This window comes from Pan troglodytes, chromosome 1 (assembly GCF_028858775.2).
Source record: "Pan troglodytes isolate AG18354 chromosome 1, NHGRI_mPanTro3-v2.0_pri, whole genome shotgun sequence".
In the NCBI taxonomy this organism is placed as follows: Eukaryota; Metazoa; Chordata; class Mammalia; order Primates; family Hominidae; genus Pan; species Pan troglodytes.
This window is the reverse complement of record NC_072398.2, coordinates 197,985,978-198,000,771: the sequence shown is the minus strand read 5'-3', so window position 1 is coordinate 198,000,771 and position 14,794 is coordinate 197,985,978. Positions and strand designations below refer to the sequence as shown.

General features: G+C 47.5%; 1 protein-coding gene across 1 annotated transcript; it reads left to right on the top strand.

Annotated features, from left to right (window-relative positions):
* The first annotated feature begins 9,881 nt into the window (after positions 1 to 9,881).
* Positions 9,882 to 11,266, top strand: LOC469268 (large ribosomal subunit protein eL20-like). The gene has a single exon (XM_054665536.2). It carries the CDS (start codon positions 9,902 to 9,904, stop codon positions 10,427 to 10,429), a length of 528 nt encoding a protein of 175 aa, XP_054521511.1. The 5' UTR covers positions 9,882 to 9,901; the 3' UTR covers positions 10,430 to 11,266.
* The last annotated feature ends 3,528 nt before the right edge of the window (positions 11,267 to 14,794 follow it).

Here is a 14,794-nt window from a genome sequence, read left to right as displayed (position 1 = left end):
CCCAGCTATTCAGGAGGCTGAGGCAGGAGAATCGCTTGAACCCAGGAGGTGGAGGTTGCAGTGAGTGGAGATTACACCAGTGCACTCCAGCCTGGGAGAGAGAGCAAGACTCTGTGTCAAAAACAAACAAACAAACAAAAAAACTGCAAGGGAGGCTGGGAAATGTAGGAAGAAACCATAAGCCATTTAGTAAGCAGTAGTATCATCTCTGCCACAGTTTCCTATAGTCATCTTTGACTCTGTTCTCAGTGCCCAATGTCCTAATCAATTGCAGAGCCCCCTTAGAGGAGATATATGCTTATGGTGGGAATGGAGGGTAGGAGAGACGGCTGCCTTGTTCCTTGGGTCAGATTGTGCTAGAAGATATGGGGACCCCCAATTCCAGGTAGACCCAGATGCCTTTTAGATGCTTCTCCTTGTGCAGCTGACAGAAACGGCTGTCAGAATCCCAGCTTGCTGGAAGGCTCAACACTACCAAATGTCTGCTTGTCTTGGCTCTGGCTTCCAAACAAATTCAGCCTCAGTTCAAAGCTGCCAGTGCTTTGGGGAAAATAACTTCTCTTAAATGCCACTAGACTTTGCAGTGGCCCCAACTTGATTGTGTTTTCTTCTCTCCTGAGACTATCACCCTTGAATAAAGGGACTAAAGCAATTCCTCCCACGTTTCCTTATGTGTCTCTTCTTGATAGAAACTGAGTAGTGACTCAGAGACGGCATGAGGGAGAAAAAGATTCTCACTCATCTGTACACTCATTCAGTAAAGATTTATTATACTTACTTTGTGCTAGCCTCTTTGCCAGCTACCAGGGTCATGGAGATGAAAAATATAATCTACTGGGGGTTACAGACAAGATGGCAGATCACTGAGATACCAAGTGATGAGGACATATACAAAAAAGCTATGACAGACCAACAGAAGGCATGGCAGGCTCTGCTTAGGGTGGTCAGGGATGGCTTTCCTGAGGAGGAGCCCTTTCAGCTGGATCTCAAATGATGAATATGAGTTGACAAAGTCATAAGAAGGGGGAAGGACATTCCAAGCTTGGGGAGCAGGGAGGAAAGGCATAGTGTGTATCAACACAGGATAAGTCTGAGGAAGTATGAGCAGCAGGGTTGACAGGAGAAGAGAATGTTTGAAAGGACATGAGTGAGAAATGAAAATGGAAAGGTTCTGACCAGGCATGGTGGCTCACGCTGTAATCCCAGCAGTTTGGGAGGCTGAGGTGGGCAGATTGCTTGAGGTCGGGAGGTTGAGACCAGCCTGGCCAATATGCAGAAACCCTGTCTCTACTAAAAATACAAAAATTAGCCAGGCATGGTGGCACTCACCTGTAGTCCCAGCTACTCGGGAAGCCAAGGCACGAGAATCACTTGAACCTGGGAGGCAGAAGTTGCAGTGAGCAAGATCATGTCACTGTACTCTAAGCCTGGGCCACAGTGTGAGACTGCTTCTCAAAAAAAAAAAAAAAAAGAAAAAAAGAAAAAAAGAAAAGAAAAGAAACAAAAAAGAAAATGGAAAGGTTCTGTATTATGGCTCCATTGGATGCAAGGACCAGAAGCCTAACTTGAATGAGGCTAGGCCAAAGGAGTGATTTTTGGCTTCTATAACCTTTTGAACCCTTTGTACCACAGCAACTGCACCCAGGAAAGCCCCCAGATCCTGCACTCCATCATTCATCTTTGCTTCTCTGCATGCTAGCTTCTTCTTTTTTTTTTTTTATTGTGGTAAAATATGCATTACATAAAATCTACCATTTTAACCAATTTTAAGTGTACAGTTTGGTAACATTAAATAAATTCATATTGTTGTGCAACCATCACCACCATCCATCTCCAGAACTTTTTCATTTTACCAACTTGGAATTCCATAGCCATTAAGCATTAACTCCCTCTTCTTCCCACTTTATTTTTTCAGTCTACTTCTCTCTCTTGCTGGAACTGTAGAATCCCTAGCTTATGTGTCCTAGCTTCCTCACCAGAGAGGAGTAATTATCTTCCCTTTGTTCCAGATTCTCAAAATTCTTCAGAACAAGTCTGATTGGTGAGGTTTGGCTGCATACCCACATCTGTGGTCATGGAGGATGGAATGCTATGATTGATAGGCAGTACCTGAACCATATGGCTGGACCAAAGGGAGGAGCAATTCTCCAAAAGGAAGGAGCTACTCTTTCACAAGGAAGGAGGGAGGGGCCAAACATGAGCAGATGAAATATGAAATGTTCATCAGAGATAGGTTGAGACCCAGCTACAGGAAGCCTTGAGTGCCAGGCTAAGGAGCTCAGCCTTTAGTCTATGAGGTATTATGGGACAGTTTAAATCAAGGAGAGCCATACATACCATGAAATTGGACTAAAAAACCTGCTTTTTTCTTTCTTGAGGCTCTACTTTTGAGTTTTCTCTTGTCTTTTTCAAGGTTTTTGTTGTTGTTGTTTTGGTTTTTTGTTGTTTTTTGTTGTTGTTTTGTTTGTTTGTTTTTTTGAGACAGAGTCTTGCTCTGTCACCCAGGCTGGAGTGCAATGGCGCGATCTCAGCTCACTGCAACCTCCACCTCCTGGGTTCAAGCGATTCTTGTGCCTCATCCTCCCGTGTAGCTGGGACTACAGGCGCTAATCACCATGCCCGGCTGATTTTTTTTTTGTGTTTTAGTAGAGATGGGGTTTCGCCATGTTGGCCAGGCTGGTCTTGAACTCCTGACCTCAAGTGATCTGCCCACCTCGGCCTCCCAAAGTGCTGGGATTACAGGTGTGAGCTACCACGCCCAGCCTCTTTTTTTTTTTTTTTTTTTTTTTTGACATGGAGTTTCACTTTTTTGCTTTTGACGGAGTGCAATGGCGCGATCTCAGCTCACTGCAACCTCTGCCTCCCAGATTCAAAAGATTCTCCTGCCTCAGCCTCCCAAGTAGCTGGGACTACAGGTGTGTGCCACCATGCCTGGCTAATTTTTGCATTTTTAGTAGAGACGGGGTTTCACCATGTTGACCAGGCTGGTCTCAAACTCCTGATCTCAGGTGATCTACCCGCCCCAGCCTCCCAAAGTGCTGGGATTACAGGCGTGAGCCACAGCACCTGGCTTCAAGGTTGCTTTGAAAGCTAATTTTAATTAGATGTCACATGAATACTGAGGCTCCTAGCTCCTTCCTCTGGCCTCAGAAGTCACCTCTACCTGATGCGATCTCCATTTTTCCCTGTGGATCATGAGCTTCTGTGCCTAGTCAGCCTGATCTGGGTCACCTCCTATTTTCTGGGTCTCCTGGCCTGTCCTCTCTCCGCCTGCCTCAGGGAGTGGCCTCTTTATCCATCTGGAAGTCTTCCTGCCTCTGACCTGTCCTCTGATGCTCACATCGAAGTCCTATCTGTTTTATCTCCAAAATGCTTATGGAATCTCACCCTTTGTTCCTGGGTTTACATGCACTGCCCTGTTCAAGCATCATTATCTCTTCTGCTTCAATTTCGGCTCCAGCTCCTCAACTGGTCTCTTTTGTGAAGCCATTGGCTCATGTCTACCCCTACTCAAAAACTTTCTCCAGTTCCCATTGCAGAAAGCCTCATCTTCTTGCATGCCTCCTGGACTCAAGCCATTTGGCCTTCTTTATGTTATCTAACTAAGTATGCCCAGGACTGTTAAGCCTCGCTTCTTGGCAAATGCTGGTCCCTCTGCTTCTTATGCCCTTCCTATCCCTCTCCACTTGGTGTAATCCTGTGCATATTTCAGGCTCATTTCCATGGTTACCATCCACCTTTCTACAGTCAGACCCACCTCCCTCCATCCTTTGTGTCCCCAGGGTACAGTGTAGATAACTCTAGAGTTACATGTATTACTAGGGTATCCACATACTTTACTGTCCAAAGCAGGACATTTGGAAGGATGAAAGGGAATGCTATTAATTTGCTCTAGTTTAACAGGTGTCAATCGATCTGTTCCAGGCAAACTGGAAGATATGATCACCCACCTACACCCAACATCGCTGTAAAACCCGCAGTTGGTGCTTTCACTTATCTCATTCATTGCTCTCAACAGCCATGTGAGCTTGGTATTGCTATCCTGTTTTCAAGATGAGAAGATGGAGCCTCAGAGAGAGGAGACTTGTGGTCACACAGCCAGCTCATCAGATTCTAAATCCTGGACTCTGACTCCACCCTTGGCACCTCCAATACCACAGGGTCTTGTCTGGGTTAGTGACATGTGGACTCTTAAGACAAAGAGGGAAGGTAGAAATGGAATCTTACTCATTGCATGCACTGGTCTCTGTCCAGGGCCTTGTGTAGCAAAGACCTCAGGACATGTTTGTTGGATAGATGACTTCTTTTTTTGTTTTGTTTATAGACGGTGTCATGCTATGTTGCCCAGGCTGGAGTGCAGTGGCTATTTACAGGCAAAATCATAGTATGATACAGTTTCAAACTCCTGGGCTCAAGCAATCCTCCTGCCTTAGTCTTCCAAGTAGCTGGAACTACAGGCTTCATGACACCAAACCCATCGGATAGGTGACTTCTTGGGGATAGATAAACTGTGTATTTTACTTAAAATCTGTGCCCCTCCCCAGGACTTGTTTTACATGGATTCATTCATTCAATCAATTAATTAACATTTAGTGTGTACCTACTATGTGCCTGGTACAGTGTCGGTGATATAGCAATGAGCAAAACAGACAAGGTCCCTGCTCACATGGAGCTTACAATCCAGTGGGAAAAACCCTTACAAAAACAATCATACAAATAAACATACAGTTACAAATCAGGATAGATGCTAAGAAGGAAAAATACTTGGTGTGAGGTGTAAGAAATATTTTGGAGGTAAATTTAATAGGTTTTGGTCATAGATTTGATTGGGGACAGCGAGATGGAGATGGTTCTCAAGTTTTTGCTTGAGACAGAGAAGAGCATTTTGGGGAGATAAGTGGGGCTGGATGTGTGGGACTTGAGGCATCTGTCGGATTTCTCTTTTAATCTTTGCCACCTCCAGCAGGTTGATTTACTCAAAGCTGAAAAATTACAGCAAGTAATGGAAACCTGCAAATAAAGCTTGCCTCCAGGTAGGTAAGGTAGAAAGAGGGGCAGGTGTGGGAAGTCAGGAGAAAAGCAGAGAAGGGAAGGGGGACAAGACGTGTTCACGGAGACAATAATCAGACCTCCCGAGACAATAATCAGACAATTGCTCCCACACAATAATCAGACGTCCCAAGCTCCCAATAATCAGACCTCCCTAGGACTGCGGCGATACCGTGCGTTTCACACTGCGGAACGAGCACGGCTCGCGTCTTCCCTTGCCCGGGGCAGGGCCAGCGCTTTCCTCGGGCACTCGAACGAGGGGAGGGGGCCGCTTAGTGCCTGGAAATCCGAGCAGCCTTGGCTTGCTTGGCTGCGCAACCCGCCAATCCGGCTGCGCCCGGTGGCGGTGCCATGTGACCAGCCTCCCTTTCCCTCCCTGGCCTTCCAGGGAAGACCGGCATCCCCGCAGTGCCGCCACCCTCGCCATCCCGCCCCCGCCCCTCGCGTGCCGCATCCGCGAGGGAGAGCGCCCGGCGAGGGGCCGGGATTCCGCCGCGGTCCGCTACGGCGCAGGGGACGGGAAGGGAGCGGAGGCGAGCGAGTTGCTGCCGCAGCTCCCGCAGTGTTTTCTGTCAAGGTCAAGCATACCCACTCTTTGACAAGGCTGCCTCCGAAATCCCTCCCTTGCAGTCCTCCCAGCCGTTCCCACCGCCTTTGCCACTCATCCGGCGGCAGCCGTCCTCGGACCACTGCCTCTGCCTCTCACTGGGCTTCCAGCAGACACAGCGGGGGATGGGAGGGTTTCAATAGATTCTGCCCCGCAAGCTTCCCAGCCACCTTTCTCATACCTACAGCTCATGGTGTGTCGCCCTGCCTTAAACCCCACGCTGGCTCCCCGTGCCCGATGAGAGAGCATTTAGATCCTTCATAACTAAGACTCACCTTCACCCTCACCAGTCCCAACCGCCTCCTTGCACGGAAGACCCCATCCCTCTGGACCCGGGGCCCTTCCAGGGATAGCCATCACTTGCATACTTGCGACTGCTCTTGCTATAGGGTCCCCTTTCCCCCTTTGTGAACCTAGCGAATTCCTAGACCCAACTTAATTATAATAAAGCAACAGAGGGTAGAAACTGGCACTAAAATGCCGCTTAGCAAAGGTCACAAAGGTGAAAGCCTGCAGGAGTCAAGCAGGAGAGAGAAATACGGCTGGTGTATCAGGGGCATAAGAAAAACCTGTCTTGCCGGGCGCGGTGGCTCACGCCTGTAATCCCAGCACTTTGGGAGGCCGAGGTGGGCGGATCACGAGGTCAGGAGATCGAGACCATCCTGGCCAACACGGTGAAACCCCGTCTCTACTAAACACACACACACACACACACACACACACACACACAGAGACAAAATTAGCCGGGCGTGGTGGCGGGCGCCTGTAGTCCCAGCTACTCGGGAGGCTGAGGCAGGAGAATGGCGTGAACCCGGGAGGCGGAGGTTGCAGTGAACCCAGATTGCACCTCTGCACTCCAGCCTGGGCGACAGAGCGAGACTCCGTCACAGAAAAAAAAAAGAAAAAGAAAAACCTGTCTTATGGTATGAAGTACAGTATTTAGAAAGAAAAAAGAAAGGAAAAACCTGTCTAAAGGGCAGGGAGTCCGCTCTTCATTTAGGCCAATATGCTCCTTGGGAGAAATGTGGGTCTTATGATGCCAGATTTTCTGAATTTATAAGAAAAGCCACAAATCCGGACTTTTATGTGTAATCCATCAATTTTTAAATGTTGATTTGATTTTTTAGAAACACCCCTGTGAGCCAGATGCATGTCATAAACCCTTAGCGCATTACCTCCACCCTTAGAGAAAAGGATGGCTTTCATTAGGAAAATGCTTTGGAAAACCAGGGTAAAGGTGTGGCCTTGAATGTCTGAGAGGCAGCTGTTGTGGAGGCAACAAAGAAGAGAAGGCCAGGCGTGGTGGCTCACACCTGTAATCCCAGTACTTTGGGAGGCCGAGGCGGGCGGATCACGAGGTCAGGAGTTTGCGACTAGCCTGGCCAACATAGTGAAACCCCATCTCTACTAAAAATACAAAAATTAGCCAGGCGTGGTGGCATGCGCCTGTAGTCCCAGCTACTCGGGAGGCTGAGACAGGAATATCGCTTGAACCTGGGAGGCAGAGGTTGCAGTGAGCCAAGACCACGCCATTGCACTCCAGCCTGGGTGACAGAGTGAGACTCCATCTCAAAAAAGAAGAAGGAGAAGGAGAAGAAGGAGAAGGAGAAGGAGAAGGAGAAGAAGAAGAAGAAGAAGAAGAAGAAGAAGAAGAAGAAGAAGAAGAAGAAGAAGAAGAAGAAGAAAACTTAGATTTGGATATGTTCCCCAGTGGCTCTGAATGTTTTAAGCAAAAGGTCATACATACACTGAGAAGCTACTGAGGGCTCAGAGATTCTACCAGAATCTGGAGGACTGGATTTGGGAAATGGGCAGGACCCGAGGGTTCTGGGGAGGGGTGGACAGCAGGAAGCCAGAGAGGGCCAGAATGACAGCAAATGTTTCCTCCTATCCTTGTGTGGACTACATGAAGGCCAAAGAGGAGCCCTGTAAGGCTTTCACTTGATGATCGTGGTGATGGGGAGATAGGAGAGAAAGCCAAGCCCCCAACCCTGAGGCTTCACACAGTGGGATAATGCCTGGAAGAGAAATCTGAGAGGTCCTTAGGAAGAGAGAGTGGAATGAATAGCCAAAGGCAAATTTCCTTTACCAGGAGACAGGAGCTGGCTTGTGGCTGAGGCCGGGGGCTGTGGAGGAAAGTAGAAAAGGCTGTCTTGGAAACTGGGAGTTGTTTTTGTTTTTGTTCACCCTGAGGTTTATAGCTATGATGTGAATGTCTCTGCCTCCTATCCCTGGAAATATTCAAGAAAGATCTATATTCACGGGGGCTGCCCTGACTGGAGTGTTGGTAGAAACAGCTGAAGGGGCCAAATTTTACATCTGTTTTGGTATAGTGCTGACCAAAGATAGTACAGACTGAAGTAGGAACAGGAGCAGGAGAAATAAAGCCTCCCGGGAATTTGCAGTAATCCTGGAAAGGGGTTTTGGAATGGGTGCTTGGGTCCATCCTTGGAAGCCTTAAAAATAGGCTTCGTGTTATATAATTTTGTCCAACTGAAGGCTAGTGCAAGTCTTCTGAGCATGTTTAAGATAGGCTAGGCTAAGCTATGATGGTTGGGTTAGGTTTATCAAATGCATTTTCTGCTCACAATATTTTCAACGTATGATGGGTTTATTGGGACATAAATTGAGAAGTGGCTGGGCATGGTGGCTCACACCTGTAATCCCAGCACTTTGGGAGGCAGAGGTGGGTGGATCACTTGAGGTCAGGAGTTTGACACCAGCCTGGCCAACATGGTGAAACCCTGTCACTGCACTCCAGCCTGGGCAATAGAGCGAGATTCCGTCTCAAAGAAAAAAAAAGTTGTATAATTTGCTTGTGCAAAACACTGTATTAAATGCTACATACATTACATCTGTTATCCTCACAGTGATTTTTTTTTTTTTTTGAGACAGAATCTTGCTCTGTTGCCCAGGCTGAAGTGCAGTGGTGCAATCTCGGCTCACTGCAACCTCCGCCTTCTGCGTTCAAGTGATTCTTCCACCTCAGCCTCCCTAGCAGCTGGGATTACAGGTACTCGCCATCATGTCCGGCTCATTTTTGTATTTTTATAGAGACAGGGTTTCACCATGTTGCCAGGCTGGTGTTAAAATCCTGACCTCAGGTGATCTGCCTGCCTTGGCCTCCCAAAGTGCTGGAATTACAGGCGTGAGCCACCTCACCCGGCCCCCCACAGTGATTTATGAGGGAAGTACTATTATCATAACTCCCACTTGGCAGATGAAATTAAGGCCCAGAGAGGTGAAGTGACTTACCCAAGGCCACTGAGATAGCAAACAGTGGATTGGATCTGCTCTCCAGACAACTGCCCTACATGCCTGTAATTCCAGCACTTTGGGAGGCCTAACGGGGATGATTGCTTGAGGCCAGGAGTTCGAGACCAGCCTGGGCAACACAGCAAGATCCCATCTCCATAAAAAAGTAAAAAAAAACTAACTGGGCATGGTAACACGCACCTGTAGTCCTAGCTACTTGAGAGGCTAGGTGGAAGGATCACTTGAGCCCAGGAATTCAAGGTTGCAGTGAGCAGTGATTGTGCCACCATACTCCAGCCTGGGTGACAGAGTGAGACCCTGACTCAAAAACAAAACAAAAAACCACAATTGCCTCTAAAATACATCTCTCTAAACTAGCCCTCTTCTCTCTTCTGTCTTCTCTCTCTCTCTCATACACACACACACACACACACACACACACACACACACACACACACTCTGGGGGTGATGGGATTAATGCTGGTAGAACTGGTTTCTCCATCCTTCAGCATGCCTGGATGTAGTGGTCCTTGCCTCTGCCCCAAAGCCAAAATGACGGGAAACTTGCATTTAACATCTTGTTAAATATGCCTTAAAAAGAAATCCAGGAGAGTTAACCCAACTGTTAATAGTGATTATCTCTAGGTGATGAAGTTATATGTAATCTCTATTTTCTTATTTTTACTTATTTGCTTAAGTTTTTTTCTGCCATGAATTTATTAAGTTTTGTCATAAGTAAAAATAAATACATAAAATTATTCTCTATTTTAATAATTATCTGTGGTCCCACAGATGGAGGTATTTCTATTAAATACTCAGAAGGGGGCCGGGTGCAGTGGCTCACGCCTATAGTCCCAGCACTTTTGAAGGCCAAGGTGGGTGGATCAGTTTAGGTCAGGAGTGGCCAAGATGGTGAAACCCCATCTCTACTAAAAATACAAAAATTAGCCTTTTCCTTTTGCGGGTGGTGGCAAAGGTGGACAGAAAGCCATGAAGGCCTTGGGCACACAACAAGAGTACAAGGTGGTGTGTCACTGCCTGCCCACCCCCAAATGCCACACACTGCCCCTCTACCACATGCAAATCTTTGCGCCTAATCATGTAGTCGCCAAGTTCCACTTCTGGTACTTCCTATCTCAATTAAAGAAGATGAAGAAGTCTTCAGGGGAGACTGTCAACTGTGGGCAGGTGTTTGAGAAGTACCCACTGTGGGTGAAGAACTTTGGCATCTGGCTGCGCTATGACTCCCGGAGCAGCACCCACAACATGTACAGGGAATACCGGGACCTAACCACCATGGGCGTTGTCACCCAGTGCTACCAAGACATGGGCACCCGGTACCGCGCCCGGGCCCACTTCATCCAGATCATGAAGGTGGAGGAGATTGCGGCCAGCAAGTGCTGGTGGCCAGCTGTCAAGCAATTCCACGACTCCAATATCAAGTTCCTGCTGCCCCACTTGGTGCTGTGCCATCAGCAGAAGCCACGCTTCACCAGGAGACCCAACACCTTCTTCTAGGTACAGGGCCCTCACCTGGCTGTGCCTCAAATAAACTCAGGAACACCATGGTGGGGAAAAAAAAAAGTTAGCTGGGCATGGTGGTAGATGCCTGTAATCCCAGCTACTCGAGAGGCTGAGGCAGGAGGATCGCTTGAACCCAAGAGGCGGAGGTTGCAGTGAGCCGAGATCGCACCACTGCACTCCAGCTTGGGTGACAGAGTGAGACTCTGTCTCAAAAAATAAAAAAAAAGAAATACTCTCAGCAGGGGTTTGTCCTGGGCACTGGCATCACACAGAGAGGAAGTGAGAGCTCATCCAGGATTAAAAACAAGAATCACCATTTCTGAAGGATTCCTCTGAGCCCAGTTCCTTGTTCCTTCATAGCCATTGATATGCATATCTCATTTAATCCTCAAAATCAGTTTAGGAGAAAAATTATTTCACAGCTGAGGAAACCAAAGATCCTGAGACTTAGAGAGGTTACATTACTTGCCCAGGGACACACAGCTAGAAAGTGATGGAGGCAGGATTTGAATCCAGATCTAAGTGACTTCATAGTTTGTAAATTTTTAACCTCTGAACTTTGCCCTTCCAGTTGCAAGATGCTGATGCATTCCTGTATTTCCAGCTCTTCACACACAGGCACTCATCGATATTAGCACTGCCTAGAGAAGCCAGTGAGGTAAAGATCATTGTCCCATTTTCCAGGTGAGAAAATTAAGGCCAGAGAGGGGACTTGCTCAGTGTGGTCAGCTGAGAAGTAGTGGCATTCCTTCTAGAATCCAGGTCTCCTTTCTTGCCTCTGGCAGCCTTCCTCCTTCCGCTACTTTCTGCCAACTGCTGAGGCTTCCATCTCGAAACAAATGACTCAAGGTAAATCACTGGTTGGACTTCCCCTTTCTCAAAACACAGGAAGTCTGTGTTGTTTGCAGTCCCTGTGGGTGAACAGTTTCAGCTCAGTTACGAAGTAGGCTGGGCCACATAGAGGACTGGGTCCTGCTGGGGCAGGGTTCCAGGCTACTGGGGCTGGCACAGCTGCATTTTTCCTTCCTAAGAGTCATGTCAGTGTGTCTGTCAAGTCAGGCTTGATGTCTTACCCCAAAAAGCTGGCTGTACTATTATGAAATTTAGAAAAATGAGCCCAAGAGGGAGGGGCCCTCTCAATAATTAATAATAACAACTATTATTTCATGTTTATGGCACATTAACCTTCCTACCAGGCACTGTGCTAAGTGGCTGACACGTGAACCCATTTGAGCCCCGTAACAGCCCTAGTAATAAGGTACTATAGCTTTGGAGCCAAATAACACTAGATACAAATCACAGAAATGCCACTTTCCAGCTGTGTGACATCAGGGACATTATTTACATTCATTCAATAAATACTTTTGAGCACTTACTATGTGCCACATTTCAGTGAACAGAACAAAGATCCCTGCTCTCTTGTGATGTTTACATTCTACAAGGTAAAGTAAAGTGTAAACATAATAAATATAATAAATTATAAATACACATAAATAAACTGTGTTAGAAAGTGGTAAGGGGAAGATACAGTAGAGCAGGGAGGAGACAGGGAGTGCTGATGCAGCATCAGTGCAGGGAAGAGGCAGGATGAGTTGTTAAACAGTGGTGTCAAGGAAGGTCTTGCTGAGAAGGTGCTATGCATACAAAACTTTAAGGAGGTGAGGGAGTTAGCCATGCAGGTAACTGGGGAAACCCTTATTAAGCAGAAGGAACAGCCAAAGCAAACGCCCTAAGTGTGCTTGGTGGTTCCAAAGAGTAGCCAGGGCCGGGTGCAGTAGCTCACACCTGTAATCCCAGCACTTTGGGAGGCCAAGGTGGGCGGATCACAAGGTCAGGAGTTCAAGACCATCCTGGCCAACATGGTGAAACCCATCTCTACTAAAAATACAAAAATTAGCTGGGCATGGTAGCGCGCCCCTGTAGTCCCAGCTACTCGGGAGGCTGAGGCAGGAAAATCGCTTGAAACCGGGAGGCGGAGGTTGCAGTGAGCTGAGATCGCGCCACTGCGCTCCACCCTGGTGATAGAGCAAGACTTTGTCTCAAAAACAACAACAACAACAAACAAACAAACAACAACAACAACAAAAACAAAGAGCAGCCAGGAGGCTAGTATGGCTGAACAGTGAGCCAGGGAGAGAGTCCTCCCTACCCACAATGTTGCCCCAGTGATTCTTTCTTATACCTTGTTCTGTGCTTCCTTCCTTGCTCTTCTCATAATTTCCAAGTATTTAATTTACTTGAGTGTTTGCTTATTTCTTGTTCGTTTCCTCCACTAGCCCTAAGTTCCTTAAAGTCAGAGAACACACTAGTTTTACTTGGTGTTGACCACAGAGCCTGGGACATAAAAAGCACTTAAAGTTGAATTAATGAATAAACCATCCATCCATCCATCCATCTAGTCACAGTTATGATAGAATCTTCCCATCATGTAGATGGGAAATAGTAATTTCTCAGGGTAACTCTGGTTACCCTGAGAGTTCTAGTTCAGGACATTAGCAAGAGAGTTAAACTGCCTGGGTTCCAGTTCTGGTTCTACTGTTTACTGGTTGTGTGATCTCAGCCAAGTTAAGAAAAACCTCTCTGTGCATCACTTTCCATATCTATCAACTGGCAAAATAGCAGTATCATTCTCTAAGGGAGGGTTGTAAGCAGTGTAAACAGCACCAGGGGTATAGTGCTTATGTATATGTTTTCCCTATGCAGTCTAGCCATGAGCGTGAGGAATCCACTTCCTTCCTCCTGTACCAGATCCCAAAAGGGCAGAGAGAAGGGCAAGGGGTGCCACGGTGAGTGAGGCTACAGAAAATCCCTAATGCGTGCTGCCACATCTGTGCTGTGTGTTGGCAACTGGGGGTGGCCCTAGGGTCTTAACTGAAGTGGCATTCTGAGGATACTGTTCTTGATGTGTAGCCCCCCAGCCTGATCCTCTGGCCTTTTTCTGCTAGACAACCTTTAGTGGAATCTTACTGCTTGCAGTTGAGAAAGTTGACTGATACAGATATTAATACTGAATACCTATTTCTTTTTTTTCTTTTTGAGACGCAGTCTGGTTCTGTCGCCCAGGCTGGAGTGCAATGGCGCGATCTCAGCTCACTGCAACCTCCACCTCCCGAGTTCAAGTGATTCTCCCACCTCAGCCTCCTGAGTAGCTGGGATTATAGCACCTGCCATCATGCCCAGCTAATTTTTGTATTTTTAGTAGAGACGGGGTTTCACCGTCTTGGCCAGGCTTGTCTCCAACTCCTGACCTCAGGTGATCCGCCTGCCTCGGCCTCCCAAAGTGCTGAGATTGCAAGTGTGAGCCACCACGCGTGGCCCTGAATACCTATTCCTATGCCTGATACCTTACATTCATATTTTTATTTTTTTTGAGATGAAGCTCCACCTCCCGGGTTCACGCCATTCTCCTGGCTCAGCCTCCCGAGTAGCTGGGACTACAGGTGTGGCTAATTTTTTGTATTTTTAGTAGAAACGGGGTTTCACCATGTTAGCCAGGATGGTCTCGATCTCCTGACCTCGTGATCCGCCCACCTCGGCCTCCCAAAGAGTTGGGATTACAGGCGTGAGCCACTGCGCCTGGCCTACATTCATTATTTCATTAACTCTTTACACAGACCTGAGAGGCAGACATTAACCCCATTTTACAGATGAAAGAACCAGCTCAGAGAGTTGGAGTAACTTGATCAAGGTCATGTAGCCAACGACTGGTAGAGCCAGGGTTCAGGCCCAGGGTGATTCCTAAATTGCTGTCTCAATGTGATTAAAGGCCCCAGCAGGATTTTCTCCTCCAGCACTTGCTGTCGGTGATGACAGAGCACAGCTCAGCTCAGCCGGAAGGGAGGAAATCGTGTGAATCTCGTCCCTAAGCAAGAAAGAGAAATGGGTCGGGGCAGCCTGGGAGAGTTCTAGAACCTGGAGGGGAACTGACTGTGCCTTGCCTAGGTAAATGCTTCAAACATGAGGAGTCCTGTCCCTACTGCCCCTAAGACCAGAGACATTTTCTCTGTGAGGTCTGAGCCCAGCTATCGCTGAATGGCCTGATTCTCATGAAAATGTGGAGATAGAAAACATCTGGGGTGGCTGTGGTTGCCAGGCAACAACCAGCCATTCACTCTCTTGCCAGAATCAAGGAGGCTGTCTGATGCTGACAGAGATAGCTGCATCTGAGGCCTGGAGACCTAGATTTTGGTTCTGATTTGCTGTGTGGTCTTGGCAAGTCCCTGCCTTTCTCTGAGCCTTCATTTCCCATTTTTTATGTAAAGAGCAGTCAGACTTACAAGTGGCAATATGAGCAGGCACCAGATGGTCAGAATTAGAGTGATAGTGTGGCACAGGCAGAGGACCAGGGCAGGTCATGGG